The sequence below is a fragment of the Lepidochelys kempii genome, chromosome 27 (genome assembly GCF_965140285.1).
Source record: "Lepidochelys kempii isolate rLepKem1 chromosome 27, rLepKem1.hap1, whole genome shotgun sequence".
Lineage (NCBI taxonomy): Eukaryota > Metazoa > Chordata > Testudines > Cheloniidae > Lepidochelys > Lepidochelys kempii.
This window is the reverse complement of record NC_136406.1, coordinates 6,788,642-6,809,215: the sequence shown is the minus strand read 5'-3', so window position 1 is coordinate 6,809,215 and position 20,574 is coordinate 6,788,642. Positions and strand designations below refer to the sequence as shown.

Sequence of the window (20,574 nt, the reverse complement as noted above, 5' to 3'; positions counted from 1 at the left end):
GGACAGACACATGCTAGCTACGCTCAAGTTAGCAAGCTAAAAACAGCAGTATGGATGTTGTGGCGTGGGCAGCAGTGGCTTGGGCTAGTCATCTGAGCTTGGACATAAGCAGTTAGATAGGCTTGATCTCGGGTGACTAGCCCAAGCTTCTGCCCATGCTGCAAGGCCCACACTGCTGTTTTTAGCATGCTTGCTTGAGCGGAGCTAGAGCAAGTCATTCTGCCCATGCTGGAAGGCATGCTCCCATCCTAGGGTGACCAGATGTCCTGATTTTATAGGGACAGTCCCGATATTTGGGGCTTTGTTTTATACAGGCGCTATTACCCACCACCCCAGTCCCAATTTTTCACATTTGCTGTCTGGTCACCCTATCCCATCTGCACGGTAGCAGTACCCTTCTTGACTTCAACTGATACTTAGATCTTTCGGCCATGGAGTGTGTTCTCTCTCTAAAAGATTATTCTATCCAATCTGTCACTCACACCCACGCTAGAAAATATAGACAGAGAGACACACCACAGACTAGAAAGATCATTCCCCCCTTTTCAATTATACCCATTTGCTTTTTCTCACTGCACATTTAAAGCTAAAAAGGATTAAGAGAAATGATAATCTCAAAGGAAAAAGAAGCTGAGTTGTATTTGATTCTTAAGGGTTTGAAATGGCACGGCTCCCCTTGCCATCTCCTCTCTGCAAAGGTGGTGATGCAAAAAAAGTAGCTATACAGCTAGACAAGGGTGTGAATGTTGACTGATGGAGGGCATGCTTTGAAAATGGGGGTGTCAGGGTTCCTGCCCCACTCTGAACTCTAGGGTACAGATGTGGGGACCCGCATGAAAGACCCCCTAAGCTTATTCTTACCAGCTTAGGTTAAAAACTGCCCCAAGGTACAAACTTTGCCTTGGCCTTGAACTGTATGCTGCCACCACCAAGCGTTTTAAACAAAGAACAGGGAAAGAGACCACTTGGAGATGTCTTCCCGCAAAATATCCCCCCAAGCCCTACACCCCCTTTCCTGGGGAAGGCTTGATAAGAATCCTCACCAAACTGTACAGGTGAACACAGACCCAAACGCTTGGATCTTAAGAACAATGAAAAATCAATCAGGTTCTTAAAAGAAGAATTTCAATTAAAGAAAAGGTAAAAGAATCACCTCTGTAAAATCAGGATAGAAAATACTTTACAGGGTATTCAGATTCAAAACACAGAGCATCCCCCTTTGTGTTACAGAAAACAGGAATAAATCTCCCTCTTAACACAGGGAAAATTCACATAAACTAATCCACCTTGCCTGGCTTACCTATACTGGTTGCAATATTGGAGACTTGGATTAGGATAGTTTGGAAAAGATGGATTCTGTCTGGCCTCTCTCAGTCCCCAGAGAGAACAACCGTGTAAACAAAGAGCACAAACAGAAGCCTTTCTCCCCCCGCCCCCAAGATTTGAAAGTATCTCGTCCCCTTATTGGTCCTTTGGGTCAGGTGCCAGCCAAGTTAGCTGAGCTTCTTAACCCTTTACAGGTAACAGGATGTTGCCTCTGGCCAGGAGGGATTTTATAGCACTGTATACAGAAAGGTGGTTACCCTTCCCTTTATATTTATGATGGGGGGGAGGGGTTGACTCGGTGACCGACACAGTATCCTCCAGCCCTGACACCACTCCCTTAGCTAATTTATGCCCTGTATTGTTGTAACATCTGAGCCCCTCCTCATCTTTGATGCATTTAGCCTCACAACCCTCCCCCAGCGCGCGATGGGGAAACTGAGGCACACAGAAACAAAGGCCAGGTCTACACTTACAAATCAGCTCAACCTAGCTATGTCACTCAGGATTGTGAAAAATTTCACGCCCTGAGCACCATATTTAGCTTGACATTAAGACACAGCTAGGTTGATGGAAGAATTATTTTGTTGAAAAATTATTTTAAAAAAAAATCTCCAAAACGTTCAAAAATATTTCGTTGAAAGCCCAAAATATTTTCATTTTTTCATGGAAACAGGGGAGAGATGGAGGGAGGGGATGGAGTCAAAACTGAAACTATGTCATGAAAAATGTTAAAGAAATGAAAAGCCATTCCTTTTAAAAATTATTTTAGTTTTTTCATACGTTTTCATGAAACATTAACGTAACACAAAGGTTGCATTGTTCATTGGGAAATGCCAAACTTTAGGTTGAATGTATCATGTTAACTGTGGGTGTCTAGTGGCTAGGGACCTGCATTTGGCCTCAGGAAAACCTGGGTTCAATCTCTGACTCTGCCACTAGTTTGCTGCAAGCCCTTCGACAAATCACTTCACTGCTCTGTGCCTCAGTTTCTCCATCTGCAAAATGGGGATAATGCCACTGACTCCTTTGTAAAGTGCTTGAGATCTATGGCTGAAGAGTGCTAGATCAGGGTAGGTTTCATTATTGTGAATATATATGCATTGGAGACCATCTGTAATTACATGGTCACATCTTATGGTCCCTATCCTGCAAAGACATGCTCATATGCTAAGCTTTAGACACTCTGGGTAGTCCTATTGAGGACCCATATAGTTCAAAAACAGCGGTAACATTTTTACTTAATTAAAACAAATCACAGGTGGGCAGACACTGACTATGGAAAATTTCAGAGCAAAAGCGTCCACAAATTTCTGAGGTCTTAAAATAGGCCTGTAAAACGGAAACTGGTTTACTACTTTAATTATTTAGGGGTTGCTGACATCGCCACTAAAATGAATGTAGGTGAATGAATGCATAGCCAACTACGGATTATTTATGTACATTATTTCTGCTTTCTGTATTTTATTTTGCATCAAGTGTTTCACATCCAAAACACACATAGCAAAAAAACCCATAAATCTCTATGGCACAGACAATGCAGAGATATTATAGCTGGGAGGATCTTCCTTTAAGAATGCCAAATGAACTAGGAGAATATCACAGCTGACAGTTCAATAGTTTGCCTTCAAGAAAAAAAATCCTGAGACAACAAAAATCTTTGACAATTATGTTCCTGTTCCAGAAAAGCTGGCCCTCTGCAGGCCTCTCAGATCTACACCTGTATCAAATTGCCTTCCAGAAAAGAGCAGTTTTTCTATACATCACAGGACTTGAAGTAGCAACACTAGAATTAACTCTATAGTGACAGCTTCAGTCTAAAACCCTCTTGCGGAGGCTTTTCAGCTTTCTCAGAGCACAGCGGTTTGAGCTTGAATTTCTCATGGCTGTTCCCGCCAAGATGGGAATTATTTGGGAAAAGTTCATCTTTAAAATACACAAAGCAAGTGCATACTCCCAAGATCCATCCAAGGGTTTTGATGGAAGATAAGCTGATCCAGTGTGGCGAATCGTATCAGTCTATTCACCCGGGAATTCCTCCTCCCAACAGCGTCCAGTATCATAGAATCATAGATGATTGGGGTTGGAAGAGACCTCAGGAGGTCATCTAGTCCAACCCCCTGCTCAAAGAAGGACCAATCCCCAACTAAATCATCCAAGCCTGGGCTTTGTCAAGCTTGACCTTAAAAACCTCTATGGATGGAGGTTCCCTCACCTCCCACATATCTGATATTCCCCCCCCCACTGCAGACTGTTGTGTTCTATCTGAGGGGTCTTCGCTTTGCATTCAAAGATTTCCAGCAGCATAGGGGAATATTTCTGGGAAGGGATAGGACCTGCCACTCTTACTACCCTCCTCCCATATGGCTCTGCTGGAAGAAGCTCCGTTGTACTTATTGATCAAGTAAAGCAAAGCGTGCCTCTTCCTGCACTCCCCTTTAAAGACATTATGCCTTTCAAGGAACTTAAGAATGGCTGCACTGGGTCAGACCAAAGGTCCATCTAGCCCAGTATCCTGTTTTCCGGACAGTGGCCAATGCCAGCTGCTTCAGAGGGAATTAACAGAACAGGACAATTTATCTAGTGATCCCCTGTTGTCCAGTTCCAGCTTTTCACAGTCAGAGGTTTAGGGACACCCAGTGCATGGGGTTGCATCCCTGACCAACTTGGCTAATAGCCATTTATGGACCAATCCTCCATGTACTTCTCTAATTTTTTTTTAAACCCAGTTATACTTTTGGCCTTCACAACATCCCCTGGCAATGAGTTTCACAGCTTGACTGGGTGTTGTGGGAAGAAATCCTTCCCTATGTTTGTTTTAAACCTGCCGCCTATTAATTTCATTGATGACCCCTAGTTCTTGTGTTATGTGAAGGGGTAAACAACACATCCTTATACACTGTCTCCACCCCAGTCATGATTTGATAGACCTCTGTCCTATCCCCCTCAGTTGTCTCTTTTGTAAGCTGAACAGTCTCAGTCTGTTTAATCTCTCCTCATACGGAAGCTGTTCCATCCCCTAATTATTTTTGTTGCCCTTCTCTGTACCTTTTCCAATTCTAATATCTCTTTTTTGAAATGGGGGGACCAGAATTGTATGCAGTATTCAAGGTGTGCATGCATCATGGATCTAAATAGGGGCATTACAATATTTTGTCTTATTATCTATTTCTTTCTTAATGGCTCCTCACATTTTATTCACATTTTTGACTGCCACTGGACATTGAGCAGATGTTTTCAGAAAAGTATGTTTTCAGAAAAATGACTCCAAGATCTCTTTTGTGACTGGTAACAGCCAATTTAGACCCCATCATTTTGACTATATAGTTAGGATTATGTTCTTCAATGTGCATTACTTTGCAAAATACCTCCCAGGCACTGCTGCTTAACCAAAGTGCCTCTCCAGTGTGGCTTAGGCTCATAAAAGTCATAATCGAGCCCTTCATTTTTATGGGTTTTGATAATATTAAGATAATTTAGCAGAATGCTAACCAGCATTCTGCAGCCTATGGTCACCACGCTGCCATCTGGCCTACTGCATGCAGGGACTCTCTCTCCTCTTGACCGCTACAGAACTGCCAAAATAACAGCTTTTCCAAAGATTACCCAAGTCTTGGATACAAACACCACATTATCAGTAACCCAATTGTCCTTTCACAGAACTGGGGCCAACCCTGCCAGCCTAACTCACAGAAGTTGGACTGGAGTTCTGGGAAGCAAAGTAAATCACACCTCTGCTGAAATGATTGGGCCTGTGAGAACCTTATTCCACGTAGGCCCCAATCTTGCAGACAACGACATACCATAGTCACATTCAGGTTTGAAAGATGGGGATCTTAGATTGTGAACTCCTCTGGCCAGGGATTGTGTCTTCCTCTCTGTTTATACTGGTCCTAGAATCATAGAATATCAGGGTTGGAAGGGACCTCAGGAGGTCATCTAGTCCAACCCCCTGCTCAAAAGCAGGACCCATCCCCAATTAAATCATCCCAGCCAGGGCTTTGTCAAGCCTGACCTTAAAAAATTCTAAGGAAGGAGATTCCACCACCTCCCTAGGCAACGCATTCCAGTGTGCATTCCACCACCCTCCTAGTGAAAAAGTTTTTCCTAATATCCAACCTAAACCTCCCCCACTGCAACTTGAGACCATTACTCCTTGTCCTGTCCTCTTCCACCACTGAGAATAGTCTAGATCCATCCGCTTTGGAACCCCGCTTCAGGTAGTTGAAGACTGCTATCAAATCCCCCCTCACTCTTCTTTTCTGCAGACTAAACAATCCCAGTTCCCTCAGCCTCTCCTCATAAGTCATGTGTTCCAGTCCCCTAATCATTTTTGTTGCCCTTCGCTGGACTCTCTCCAATTTATCCACATCCTTCTTGTAGTGTGGGGCCCAAAACTGGACACAGTACTCCAGATGAGGCCTCACCAATGTTGAATAGAGGGGGACGATCACGTCCCTTGATCTGCTCGCTATGCCCCTACTTATACATCCCAAAATGCCATTGGCCTTCTTGGCAACAAGGGCACACTGCTGACTCATATCCAGCTTCTCGTCCACTGTCACCCCTAGGTCCTTTTCCGCAGAACTGCTGCCTAGCCATTTGGTCCCTAGTCTGTAGCTGTGCATTGGGTTCTTCCGTCCTAAGTGCAGGACCCTGCACTTATCCTTATTGAACCTCATCAGATTTCTTTTGGCCCAATCCTCCAATTTGTCTAGGTCCCTCTGTATCCTATCCCTGCCCTCCAGCGTATCTACCACTCCTTCCAGTTTAGTATCATCCGCAAATTTGCTGAGAGTGCAATCCACACCATCCTCCAGATCATTTATGAAGATATTGAACAAAACCGGCCCCAGGACAGACCCCTGGGGCACTCCACTTGACACCGGCTGTCCTAGCTCAACAGCGCCCCCTATCCTAATTGTGGCCAAATGAGTAACATTTTCAGGATCAGGCTCTGGATTCTAATTCACAATAAGGCCCCTTTAAACTACCCAGGCCATATAAATGAGAACCAGGCCCATTCTTTATGTGGCCCTTATTAAGTGACTCCATAGTTAGGGCTACATTCTAAAATAGGCTTGAAAGTGGACATAGGTCCCTGGTTTTCTCTAAAAGTAGGTAGCTAATCGGTGGAAATTTCACACTGGGTTAGTTTTTATACCTTTTGAATTTTCTGCATAGTTTTGGTTTGGTTTCTCATCAGAAAGTTTTAATAGGAATTTGCGCTTTAGTTTAAATGTTTTCTTGGCCATTCTACTTTTCACTGTTGACTTTTATCTTGTTTAAAAAAAAATTCCGTTATCTATCTCTGCTATACCTGTCAAGGAACTGGATCCTGGATAGATCTGGTGCATTTGGTGGTGTTTAAAAAAGTTTTTTAGCACTACATGACAGCCTTCTATTACTGCCTATAACTTAACCCTTTACCAAGCTACCCCCTCCCCAAACAACTAACCACTACACCAAACATAAAATCCTAGAAGATTAGGGTTGGAAGGGACCTCAGGAGCTCGTCTAGTCCAATCCTCTGCTCAAAGCAGGACCAGCCTCAACTAAATCATCCCAGCCAGGGCTTTGTCAAGCCAGGCCTTAAAAACCATCCACAACTATTGGTTTTGTGGGGGAAATAATCTGGTTAAGGGGTACATGGAGAAGGGCAAAAGGGGGGGCGCACCTTTTTGTTGTGTTTGTACAGAACCTAGCACAGTGGGATCCTGGTCCATAAGTGGGACTCCTTAACATACCACCATAGAAATAAATAATACTAATGCGGCATGGCCTGTGGGGTGTAACAGGTGTAACAATGGTAAGGTGTATGCTTGTGGGTGGAAGAAGACAGTAAGATAACTAGTTATGTCTTTGCTTTTCTGGGTTCATGTCAGGCTTGCTGGGTGCAGCAACCCTAACTGCTTCATGACAAAGTTGTTCGTGTATTACTTATGCCCTCATTGAGCCAATGGCAAAACTTTCACTGACTCCCACAGAGAGCAGGGTCTAGCCACCCATTACAACTGCGTCAAATCGTAACAGGTGCACAGTGAAAATACAATGAGGTAACCTGTCATTAGGGAGCGCGGAATACTGGAGTTGTGATCCACCCTTCATTTCCGAGAGCAGATTTTTGGCTCGGAGCCTCAGAGATATTTATGCTTTGAACTTCCATTGAAATGACTGGACATTAGGAGCCAAAATGCCTTTGGGGATCTGGGCCTTTTCCCTTTGAATCTATTCTAAAGCCACCAGAAGTGAATGGGAGTATTCCCGATCAACTGGAAAGTCTGCAAAGGCTCCCAGATCACATCAGTGTGCTGTGGCTCAGGCTCTTCATGTCCGAGTGACAACTGGTTTGGCACTGTTGTAGTACCGGTTTGTTAGCCAGTGAAATGGTATATTCTGTGTGCACCTTCAAGATCCAATCCTGCAAACACAAATCCACTGTACTTATGTGAGCCATCCCATCAAAGATAATGGAGGCATCTTAAGGGAGTAAAGTGGAGTATGTGTGTAAATGTTTGCAGGAACACAGCCATAGTTTTCATGGTACCTAATGGGAGATGAGAATATCCCCAGGACTACACACGATAGCTGGTCTATCGCATCTAAAAAGCACTCTCAAAAGGATCTAGATATAAGGCGGTAATGGCTCCATCTATTGGGTAAAAATATGCAAAATAAAACAAAACTCATAAGAACAATGAATTTAGACTAAAGTGTCACACTGGGTCGAAGGCAGATAGTGCAGTCCATTGTTTGATATTATACATGTCTATTATTTATTCCTCATTTAAATCATAAATAAAAATGAAGGCAGTTCAGACAAATTCACGTGCCAAAGGTGGCTGCATTTCAGAAGAGTAGGTGAAACAATCCCTGTGAACTCATCGTAGGTGTTATACAAATATTATTAATCAACATGTAGTTGTATAATATGTATAGCCAAGTGACTGCCTACACTTGTGGTTCATTATTAAAAGTGTCCAAGGAACCAAATAGACCACACATTTGACTGAGTTTGGCTAAAGACAAAACAGCACAATACAAAATGAAGACATACATACCTTCCAGGAAGCAATTCTTATCTCGCAGCATGTCTACCTCAAACAGGTTTGCTTCAAAAATACAACCCTAGAACTCTCTCTATTTAGCTTATGGCTGTTTACAAGTTAAAAAGCACCTTGCCTTTTTACCTAAGAGCCAACCCTCCAGTTCCTTAACTTGCTGTTTTGTACCTTTCATTATCGCTATTTTGGATCCCACATTCCAAACCAGCCATGTAGAGGGACATCCCAACTTGTGCTAGGACACACTATTCATGTCTCTTAGCTTTGAGAGGCTTCCTATTATTTTTAATGACAAAGCTGACTTCAGCTTTGCAAAATGTTGTGGGAAACTTGGCATGGGTGAACAGAACTGTGGGATGAGTTAACGTAACTTCCCGACATTTAAATATACAATGTATACTATAATACTACCATGCATATAGTTATTAAAGTGTTGTAACAACCTGTATCCTCCAGAGCTTTGGGCAAGGAACTACCTTCTGCGTGTAAGTCCTGACTGGGGCCTCTAGGTCAGAGGTGGGCAAAGTAGGGCCCGCGGGACCGTTCTGCCCAGCCCCTGAGCTCCTGACCCGGGAAGCTCCTCCCCAGTCCCTCCCCGGCCCCTGCAGCCACACTGTTGCGAGGGCAGCGGGGCTGCAAGCTCCTGCAGCTCCGAGCAGCAGGGTAAGGGGGCAGAGGTGGCATGCACCCATGTGGCGGGGAAGGGGGTCCCAGGGGCAGTCAGGGGATAGGGAGTGGTTAGGGGCGGGGTGTCCGGGGGGCAGTCACGGGACAGGGGGCCATTGGATGGGGCGGAGGTTCTGGGGTGGTTGGGGATGGGGGCATTGGATAGGGTGTGGGAGTCCCAGGGGTCCTGCCAGGGAGTGGGGGTGTGGATAGCGGTCGGGGCAGTCAGGGGACAGGGAGTGGGAAGGGTGAACAGGGCGCAGGCACAGCCTCCTGGTTGGGGGGCACAGCCTTCCCTACCCGGCCCTCCATACAGTTTATGGATGTTTATGATGTGGCCCTTGGGCCAAAAAGTTTGCCCACCCCAGTCTAGGTGCTCTCATGATATCAACTTTACTATTATTATTAATGTGTGTCACTCCATTTTTAAACTTTGCAGTATTGTGGCTGTTTGTAATGGATATTAGCCTTTCATCTCTCAGTTTAAATAGAAATATACAAAAGATTTTTTTTAAAACCCATAACATTGTAATTGGCATCTAAAGCCCTCCCTTTATTAGTTTCTGCTTGTGAATATAATGATACCCCCCACCCCTTGGCTGTTGAAGGAAAGAACACAGTCTGGCTTAAAGTAGGCAACATGATTGCCAGAGCTATCAAAAATGCAACAAAGCAGAGAGGGGGAGCCTAGCCTGTTTGTTCTGATGTGCAAATGAAACTTCCAAACCAGAAAGAAAATTCGGGGGGGCGGGGGGGGGGAGACAGAGTTGTAATTGTAAATGACACTAGGCAGGGGCCTGAGCTAATTGAAGAGGGCTGAGTTATATGTTGTTGTCTTCTCCTTTCTAGGAATCAACCAGGGAAATGGAGAGAGATGGGGAGGATAGGTGGGACTGCCCGTTGAGGGGGAGTGAGGCCAGGGACACCGCCCCTCTATAGTGCTCATGAAGAGCCCCCCCCAAAACAAACAATTAACCCTTGGTTATAGCCCCCCGGCAAACCCGCCTAATCTAACCCTTGTGTGCAATCGTTGTGACACTCCTTCGATCCCCCCAAAGCAACCCATGAATCCAGAAGACAAAATACATCGGTGCCCTCGCCCTCCCCACAGACTGTTGCTCCTCAGGCGAGGGGTTCGCCTTCCCAAATGGCTGGAGGGTGGGCAGGGTTAATACGCATCCGGAGGCAAACCAGCCCCCACTCACTCCCCTCCTCGCTGGGGCCGGGCGCGTCATGCCCTGGTTCTCAGTAGCAGGCTGCGCTCAAGGAGCCCCCGCTGCCTCTCCAGGGCGCACCGCGGTCAGGGGTGCCAAGGAGGGGTCCAGGCTCGCTCCTCTTCCCACCTCGGGGACTGCTGAAGCTCCCGGACACCCAGATCTGCTCAGACCCGGCGCGGGGAGGGGAACTTGCTGCTTCCACCTCCCCCAGCCCGGGATCGGAGGCTGCCGTTCGCTGCGGGAATCGTGAGCCTCGGGGAGCCGGAGGAGGGAGCTTGTGCCCGGCGGCCTGAATCCCGCCGCCCGGCCCCAGGCTGGGGATTTGAACCGCAGAAAGGCTCGCCCCCCTCCTGCCACCGTCGCTGCGGCGTCTCCTCCTCCTCTTCAGCCGCGCTGCTGGAAGAAGGAAGCTGCATCCCGAGCCGGAACCAGGCAGAAGCGGGGAGCGATTCCAGAGCGTCTCGGCCAGCACAGAGAGGAAACCCCAGCTGAGCCCCGGCGCTGACCGCGGGAGGGCACCGGCCCCCGCCCACCCTTCCCCAGGCATGGCCTCATGAGCGACCCCCGGCGCAGGCGGAGCCTGGAGAGCGCGGGACGGGCGCAAGCTGCCAGCCGCACTTAGAGACGAGGAGTCTCCCGCGGGGAGCGCAGCGGGCGCCGACACCGGGCTCGCCGGGGCAGCAGCAGCTCGCCAGCCCCGGGGGGCGGCTCGGGGGTGGAGGAAGGGCGTTAGCGCAGTGGGAGCCCGGAGAAGACGGTGCCCGGCGCAGGTGCCCGCAGAGCGAGTGTCCAAGCCCCTGCGCCCCGGCAGGGAGAGGGGGCTCAGCGGGGCCCCTGGAGAGGGGCGCCCGCAGAAGAGGCTCTAGGGGGGGTCGGGGCCTGAGGCAGAGGGTGCCCGGGCGGGGGCTTGTCCGCCCCAGGTAGCTCCCAGGGGTCGGAGGCGGCGCCGGGCATGCTGCGCTGCCGAAGCTCCTGCCCGGCTGAGAGTTCCCCTCTGCCGGCGCCGACAGCTCCCCATGGCGGCTGCCCCAGCCGCTCGGGGCCGCTGCTGGCCGAGGCCTGACTGAATGCTGGGGCCCCGGCTGCGCGGCCGCGATCGCCCTGCGGCAGCGGAGGGGAGCGCCCATGGCTCGGGGCCGCCGGGCGCGCCGGGCCCAGCTGCTGCGCCCCCGGCTGCACGGGCTGCGGCAGATGTGCTCCCGGCGGGCGGCGCTGCAGCGGCGGGCGCTCTGGGTGCTGGCCTTCTGCACCTCGCTGGGCTTGCTGCTTTCCTGGTCCTCCAGCCGCCTGCTGCACTGGCTCGCCTTCCCCTCGCACACCCAGGTGCGCACCGAGTGGAGCCGCCAGCTGCCCTTCCCCGCCGTCACCCTCTGCAACAACAACCCGCTGCGCTTCCCCCGCCTCTCCAAGGGAGACCTCTACTACGCCGGCCACTGGTTGGGGCTGCTGCTGCCCAACCGCACCGCCCGCCCGCTGCTCACCGAGCTGCTCCGCGGCGACGAGGCGCGTCTGCAGTGGTTCGCCAAGCTCGCCGACTTCCGCCTCTTCCTGCCGCCCCGACACTACGAGGGCATCAGCGCCGACTTTATGGACCGCCTGGGCCACCAGCTGGAGGACATGCTGCTTTCCTGCAAGTACCGTGGCGAGTTGTGCGGGCCCCAGAACTTCTCTGCGGTGAGTGGGCCCGGGACAGCCAGGGCAGGCTCTCCCCTCCTTTAGAGCTTGAGCTCTCCCCCCCCCCATCTCAACTCTCTCCTCCAAATCAGGACCTCACTGTCCTCTTCCCACCCCTTTCCTCCAGCGCACACACCCTCTCCTGTCTCCAAGTCAGCTCCGCTCTCCCCAGTAGTTGTTACCTTCCTGAGGGACCAGCCCACAGCCCAGCGTGGCCCAGGATCCCTTTTCTTTCCCCCTGCTTCCCATGAGTCTTACCCAGCCTGACGCTCTGGGGCTGTAAGTTCCACCCATTGACTAGCAAAACTCCAACTGGGAGTTGTGCGGATAAGCTGAAGGCAGAATAAAGGCCCTGTTTTAGCACTTGATTCCCCATTGCCAAAGCCAGCTAGTATTTGATTTCTTCCTCCCCAAGCAGCCGGGCTGTGACCTAGTTCCTTCCCCCAGCCTCAAGCAAAGGGAAAATCCTGGCAACAAACACTCTTTGACTTCAGTGGGGCCAGAATTTCACCCATTGTGGATTTCTCCCTCCCTTGTTCCTAGAAGAGAAAGACAATTGTTCCCACCTGCACTCTCTTTTTGGGGGAATGTCAGAGGGCTAGCTTGGAACAGGTTGCCTTTTGAAAACTATCATGATCCAGACCATATCAGTCAAACATCCAAAGCCTACTAGATTGTTTTCAAAGTTCAAGTATGTGACATGGTGGTTTTATTTATTTATTTATTTATTTATTTGAGGGAGGGAGAGGTTGGAGCCAAAATCCCACAATTCTAGCTGAGGGATTGCCACCTCCCAATAGGATTTTGCAGATGTTAATAGGGACATGCTGGCTGCCAGCTTTGTTATATAAAGCAATCATGTATTGGTGATCAGAACTGAAATGCATCAATATTCAGCTCATTCTGGGTTTTTACTGTGAGTTTGCCAAGTGATCTGGGCCTGGAATAGACAAGGAACTAACTCAGGATTAGAGGGGCACAGGCGGGCTGGAACAGTTTGTATAGTGGGGGCGTTGAGAACAATTGAACCGAATTGTAAACCCAGTATATGATGGAAACCACTTCAAGCCAGGGGTGTGGCAGCCCCCCTAGTTCCAGCACCTATAGAGGGACATATGGGTGTAATTATTTTGACAAAGAGGAAGCAACACTGTGAAATGACATTGGTCTAGAAAGCTCTGGGCAGAATTATACTGTGAGAGGGGTTGTGTGAGAGTTTGAAATGCACGGCTGACCTGCAGTGCAAGACACCTGGATTCAGGTCCCAGTTCAGCCCTGGATGGGTTAAATGTGAGCGCACTGTCCTTGGAAGTGCAGATAAAACAGAAACATAGACCAGTTTTGTTTTAAGATGGCATATTGGGCAAGTAAAAACACACACACAAGGTCATAGAACAAAACAGTCCCTCCCGCCTTTTCTAGGTTGCGGTTCACTCTGCCCAAGTCCTATTGGCTGCTTCACAATGTTTCTAAACTTGTTAGTAATCGCTACAATCATTAATCACTATGTTAACAATCCTGAGGAGATCAGGTTTATAGACCCTCCCCTCTTACCCTTTGGCCCTGAGTTTCTGTAACCATCCTGTGCCCATGGAATCCCCACTACTCCACTCCCAGGTGGCTGCCTACAAAATGTGCTGTGTGCACTTAAGGACAAAGCACTCCTGTCTCCACAGTTCTCATTTCCCCTTCCTCCCACGACTTGACTACAGAGCCTCATATAGGGTAGCCCCAAATAAAAGAGCACTGTTTCCCAACAGAGCAGTCTTCCTTGTATGAGGGCTTCTGCTTTAAAAACAACCACTCAAGTCCTCCCACGCTGACAACCCCCTCCAGTGCTTCCTGTGACTTTATTCCTCAGAGGGGCTAGGACTCCCAGCATACCCCGAGTCTCCATAACTCTCCAGCCCCAACGGGGGAAGCAAAATCTCCCCACGTAAGCGCTGTGTCTACTCAGCTTCCTCACATGTGAAAGAACATTGGTGAAGAGAGATTGTGTTAGCAGCTCATCGGTTGTGCTAACTTGAGCTGTAGCTTACCTCCTTGATGGGCCAGGCAACTCATGTTAAAAGCTCCGCTGCACTTGAGTCCAGGGCTTTTGTGTGTGGACAGGAGTCAAGTTAGGGGCAACACGCAAGTGAACCCTGCAGTGAAGAATAAGCTTAGGAGCCAATTCTGCTTTCCTTATTCACCATGAGGAGAACATTACTGTGCAAGCCATCCCTTTGATTTCTCTGGGATTATTTGTGGAATAAGGTGCTGCTCTTGGGGAGAAAGCTAATTGAACGTGCCTTCATCAATAGCAGCTATCATTTGACTTTTTTGAATGCCCCTTTCCTACTCCACTGACTGGAATACTCTGCTGTTCCAGTCCTATCGTGATGTCAAGGAGAGAAGGATGCAGGTTGTGATTTAAATGCCATGTGTGCTGAGAGTCTTTAGGGAGATCTATTTGTTACTTCTAGCTGCTGCTGCTGCTACACACTGGAGACTAATTCAGTTCCCTAGCCTGTAAGCCTCGTTTGAGATGCATACCTAAAATCAAAAGGAACAGTGTTCTCAAACTTGTCATGTGAGGCTGGCTGGCTGCTAAACTGTAAAGATAGGGGAGAGAAAGGAAGACACCCTATGGGTCTCTTTTGATCAGCCCAGTACCGTTGAGCTAGCATGTGCTATTGTATCTATGGGCAGAAGTGGCAGAGTTTTGTCTTACTAATAAAGGTGCCTTTGCTAACAAGGGGAGAGGTCTGGTCTTTGCTGGCAATTGTTTAGGACATAGATAAACACACACCTATAGGGCAGTAGAGGGATACATATGAGTGATAAGCAAGGAGCAGTGAGGAGGAAGCAAATGGGAATTCAACCTGCATTTTGAAAAGAGCCACTCTCCCTTTTATAGCCTACATATTTTTTCTTCATTTACGAGTGCAGTAGACCTGATTGTAGGTTTTAATGAACTCTTATTAAAGTCTTAGAGAGCAAGGAAGAGATGATTTGTAGGCACTGTTATCCTGAGAAACACAAAGCCTCAAGCACTGTTTCTCCTTGATATCATGGGAAGATTCCAGGGAGAGCAGTGTAGGAATCAAATGCAGACTTCTGTTTGATGCTACAGCTAACCACCCAGCTACCAAAGACTGCAGCAGCTGTTTCTTACTCCCAAAGAAGACTAATGAACATGTTTTTCCCCATCCTTCCTGCTTATATTGGCAAGGCAGAGAATTCAAAATCCACCTCTTGAGGGTAGGAGCAGAGAAATGAGCTGTGCATCAGCACTTGGATGTAGCTGCAATGTTGCGGCTAGGCAGGCCAATCAAGCTAAAGTGCTGAGTCCTGAGCTGACTTGTTGATGCTTGACTGTGAGTTATCGTTAACACACAGGAAGAGAATTCACGACTCTATGGTTTGAGACGTTCTGGGGATTCCAGATTCTATTCTCAGATACCACCTAAGCAGCTTGCATTCATAGAATCATTGATTCCAGTGTGAGCTGGGGGTGGGCTGGGCAGGCAGAACTTGTTCTCATGTTCAAAATTAAAGTGCTTTGAGGTGAATCTGTGTGTCATGCAAAGCATCTGCTTCTTCTGCAGTTAGAAAAAGTGATTGCATGAATAAGCAATCAAAAGAGTGTTGCTGGAGCTATGCACAACTATGTGAAATAAAGCAGGTAAAGCAGCTGAACATATATTGGATGTATACACGTAAGCATGGTATTTTGCAGTTCAGATACTTACTTGGATGCCTAAGGAAAAAAAACATGAGTGCTCCTGTTTACCATATCCCAAAATGCAAGAGGGAGGAGACATTTGAAATTATATACAACAAATTCAAAATAGATATGGGGTTGGGATTTTTTTTAGTATTTTTTCTGCATTGCACAACTAATTTGTGGAACTCACTGCTGCAGGATGTAGAGGGAGATAGTGTGGTTTAATGAAAACATGATTACATATATATGTGAATAGCAAATATACGCAAGAGTATAAAAGAAGAGAAAAAATTATCAGTGTGTTTGAATGGGTGTTAAGAAAAGGCAGAATCTGGCCTGGCTTCCCCAGTTATGGTATCAAGAATAAAAATGGAACTGGGTTACGTTCTACAAATGGTTCTGCTCAAGGCTGTAAGGAGCCCAATTGACTTCCATGGCTGTGTCTGGGCATATCCATTTGCAGGATCTGGGTCTTAGAAGCTGTTGAGTCTTATGCTTTTTAGCCCTTATTCAGGACAGCATCATTATTCAGGACAGCACTTTAAGCACACGCTTAAATGGTGTCCTAAGTTGGGGACTTTAGGACATAAGTTGATCACTCAGCTGAAGTCATGCAGGAAGTCTCTCCAGTATAATACAATGGAAAAGCTGGACTAAGGTATCGTAGATAAGCTTGAAGGGGTTAGATTTTTGTTGGTAAATATCAATTTCACCACCCACGCACAAGTCGATGAAAAGATATTTCCATCCACGATCATAGAAATTTCCAGACAGGCAAAGTAAGAAAAATGCTGCTTGAGAATTTGATGTTTGATTTCAGGATACTTATTTTGATATATGACTCTGACAGTTTGTGTTGAACAGTTATAAAGCTTTCACATTTTGAATCTCACCATCTACAGTCATTAAATAATTGTGACCCCCTTCATAATTTTACTGCAATGGGACTTTTTAAATTGATAAAAATAGAAAGAAAAAAACAAAACATAAAACCTATAATAGAGAAAACCTGTGGAATTAGAGATGAGTCTGCTGATCTTTGATACCTGGAAAGGGATCAGGGAGGAATTTCCCCAAGTCAGATTGTCAGTGACTTTGGGTTTTTTTTCACCTTCCTCCACAGCATGTGGGTACAGGTCACTTGCCATGATTATCTGGGTATATCTCACTTCATCATTTCCCTGTCCTTGGGCACTGATGCACTTCCGTCCCTCCTGTTCTCTGCCTATAGCACGGAAGAGTCAATTCTGCTGTGGTTTGTAAAACTTTGGTCTCATTTCTGTTGTTGGATTCAGTGTGTGGGTGCTGGTGGCCTGTGAGGTACAGGAGGTCAGATGAGATGATCTGCTGGCCCCTTGTTGCCTTGAATTCTGTGCCTGTGACTCTACTGGAATAAATTATTATACAATCAATGTGTAAGCACCTAAAGGTTAAAAAGGTGATAAAGAATAGCCAGCCTGGGTTGGTCAAGGGAAAATCATGCCAAACCATCATAATTTCCTTCTTTGGCAGGGTTCATGGTTCTGTGGGAGCAGCAGATGTGATCAATCTTGATTTTTTTTATTTATTTTTTTAATAAGGCTTTGGGGAGAGTCCCAGATGACACAATGATTTAGTTGGGGATTGGACCTACGTTGAGCAGGGGGTTGGGCTAGATGACCTCCTGAGGTCACTTCCAACCCTGATATTCTATGATTCTATGACATTTTTATAAGCAAACTAGGGAAATGTGGTCTACATTAGTGTAAGGTGGGTGTACTCAGAGTAGTTATCAATGGTTTGTGTTAGAGTGGCAAGGTGGATCTAGTGGGATCCCACAGGGGTCAATCCTGGATCTGGTACTATTAAATATTCTCATTAATGACTTGGATAATGGAATGGAGAGTATACTTATAAAACTGTGGATGACACCTAGCTGGGAGGGTTGCAAGCACTCTGGAGGACAGCATTCAAAACGATCTTGACAAATTGGAAAATTGGTCTGAGATCAACAAGATGAAATTAATTGAAGACAAGTGCAAATAACTGTGTTTAGGAAGGAAAAATCAAATGCACAGCTTCAACATGAGGACTGACTAGCTAGGCGGTAGTACTGATGGAAGGGATCTGGGGATTATAGTGGATCACAAATTGAATGAGAGTCAACAGTGTGATACAGTTGCACAAAAGGCTAATATCATTTTGAGGTGTATTAACACAAGTGTTGTCTGTAAGAGACATGAGGTAATTGTCCTGCTCCACTCGGCACTGGTGAAGGCCTCAGCTGGAGCACAGTGTCCAGATCTGGGTAGCACACTTTAGGAAAGAGGTGGATAAACTGTAGAGAGTCCAGAGGACAGTAACAAAAATGGTTTAGAAAACCTGCCCTATGAGGAAAAGTGTAAAAAAAATGGGGGCACTTTTAGTCTTGAGATAAGAAGACTAAACGGGGATCTGATAAGTCTTCCAATAGATTCAGGGGCTTTTATAAAGAGGATGTTGATCAGTTGTTCTCCATGTCCACTAAAGGTAGAATAAGAAGTAATGGGCTTACCCTGGAGCAAGGGAGATTTAGGTGAGATATTAGGAAAAACTTTCTAACTATAAAGACAGTTAAGCTCTGGAACAGGCTTCCAAGGGAGGTTGTGGAATCCCTATTATTGGAGGTTTTTAAGAACAGACTGGACAAACCCTGTCAGGGCTGGTGTAGGTTTATTTGGTCCTGCCTCAGTGCAGGGGACTGGACTTGAAGACTTCTCAAGGTTCCTTTCCAGCCCCACATTCCTATGAATCTATGAATTTCATATAACCATAACAATGTAAATCAATAAACATATATGTTTTAAAAATAAACATTGATATGATCTGTTAAAAGTATTAAAAAAAAACAACCCCAAAACAAAACATTCTGCCAATCTTAATTATAGGTGGTATTCACGTTGCTGTGAAGCAAATGGACATATCTAGATACTTGGACTATACTGACCATTGTTTTTGTTCTGTCAATTCTATGTTCTATATCACTTGATTTATTTCCTAAAGCTCCTTTTTCATTTGAAGAATATTTATTGTAGTTCTCCCATCCCATGTGTATTGATTTTTTATGAGAAAGCTGCTAATATACCCCATATGTTGAAACTTAGGAGGAGAGCTAATTACATCATCTTGATCTAAGATCCCCCCAAATAAAGGTAGTCATCTTACTTGTGACACTGACTAGAAAATCGTAACTAGCAAGACATACATTATAGGGGAGGTATACAAATTGCGTCGAGAGATGAGAGGTTTCATTGTGTTTCCTTATTACACTTCTGTGAAACAAACCATATTGAGAGCTGTGATTTACTGGGTTGCTTCATTGGCTCTAGAGTCAATAGATATCCATGTTCACAATTCATTTTAGAACCATCTTCATCTACTCTCTGAATAGGGACATTATGGAATAATAACTGGATAGAGACTTCTGTGCTAATTTGCTGCAGGATAATGTATGATGTACACATGGTTCATTTGCTAGAAGTGCTGTAAAAACCCGCCTTGTTCTTGTATGCCTGCAAAGTTGGGGGTTTTTCTGGATAAGCTACCCTTGCCAGGTACCTGGCTGGCATGCATCAAACTAAATAGCAGAGACACCAACATTGGATTCATATTCTGTTTAGTTCTGACTGCAGAGCTATACAGTATGCTTGAAGCATGGGTTGGCATAAAATTGAAGTATCTGTAAGAACCTTGTTTGTAACTGGAAATATTTAGCACTGCCATAGCAAATTTTTGCATAGTATTTTGCCAGTGTTTTTTTTCTTACTTGCTATGCTACAAATATACTATTTTACCCAATTGCTAACAAACAGCCCTCCCTTTTTATAACAAAATTCATATATATATATATATATATATATATATATATATATATATATATATATATATATATTTAGCACTCGGGTTTTAAACATAACTCAGAATCTGGCTTGCTTTCACCATTAGTTCTGGAAGAGAAGTGCATTGCATTTAATTACTGTGGTGTGGTATGGAAGCTTTAAATATGTTATTGATTTGTACAACTGGCATTAAAAAAACTACAAAATGGAGCCAGTTGGATTTAGTCTCTAATTTGTTCTTAGAACAACACTGTCAAGGCTACATTTTACTTTCCAGGCTGCAATGGTATTGATTATGATGCTGACTTTTTTATTACAGTAGTACCTGTGATACTGTAGGATCAGTGCACCACTGTGCTAGGTGCTGTACAGATATAGCAGGAGAGAGTTCATGCCATGAAGAACTAAAAAATTAATTAGACGAGACAGATAAAGGGTTAAGGGGGAAGGGATAGAACATATAAGCAGAGCTATGGTCGACAAATGTCATATTAATGATATCACAGTTCAAGAGTTAACTGCAACTTTTACCCCTTGGTCACCACCTTAAGGACGACCGCTTAGGTCTCCGACTTCTAGCCATCACCTTTTTCTGGGGGGATCCCACAAATCTATCTCTGCAGACAGGATCCTGTACTTTAGGCTGCAGACACATGCAGTTCACTGTGTTTATCTCAGCAGGTCGGGGTTTAGTCCTGTTGTCCTGGGAGCAATGACGGGGTAAACTCATGATCAGCCAGTCTTCACAAAGCAAAGTACTGTTTATTCAGAACAAAAGCTTCGTGGAGAAAACAGATCTTAAAAACAGCTTCTATGCTGGTCTTGTGTTCCAGGTGTCACTCATCTTCCACTTCCCTGATAGGATTAAAGTACTTCAGGGCCCTCTCACAGGGCCTGTCTCTGGTCACCATCTCATGTCCATGTAGGTCAGAGCAGTTATTTTTTCCAGTCTCATGTCCTTTATATTCGTAGGTTTCTTGAACCAAGTCAAACCAGCCTATTCTATTTCCCCAGGGTGTGAAACTTCAAAAGAACTTGTCACATGCGTTGTTCTCAGTATTGGG

The 20,574-nt window shown here is 46.0% G+C and overlaps 1 protein-coding gene across 3 annotated transcripts in view; it reads left to right on the top strand.

The window, feature by feature from the left end:
* ASIC2 (acid sensing ion channel subunit 2) overlaps positions 1–20,574 on the top strand; it is a 1,322,378-nt gene that overhangs the window by 902,020 nt on the left and 399,784 nt on the right. The window contains exon 1 of one of the 3 annotated variants that reach the window (XM_073325646.2): positions 10,166–11,944. The exons of the other annotated variants lie outside the window; for them this stretch is intronic. Within the exon in view, the coding sequence (XP_073181747.1) occupies positions 11,396–11,944 (549 nt within the window). The 5' untranslated portion in view covers positions 10,166–11,395. Of the gene's footprint in view, positions 1–10,165; positions 11,945–20,574 lie in introns of those variants that run through there. 3 annotated transcript variants of the gene reach the window in all.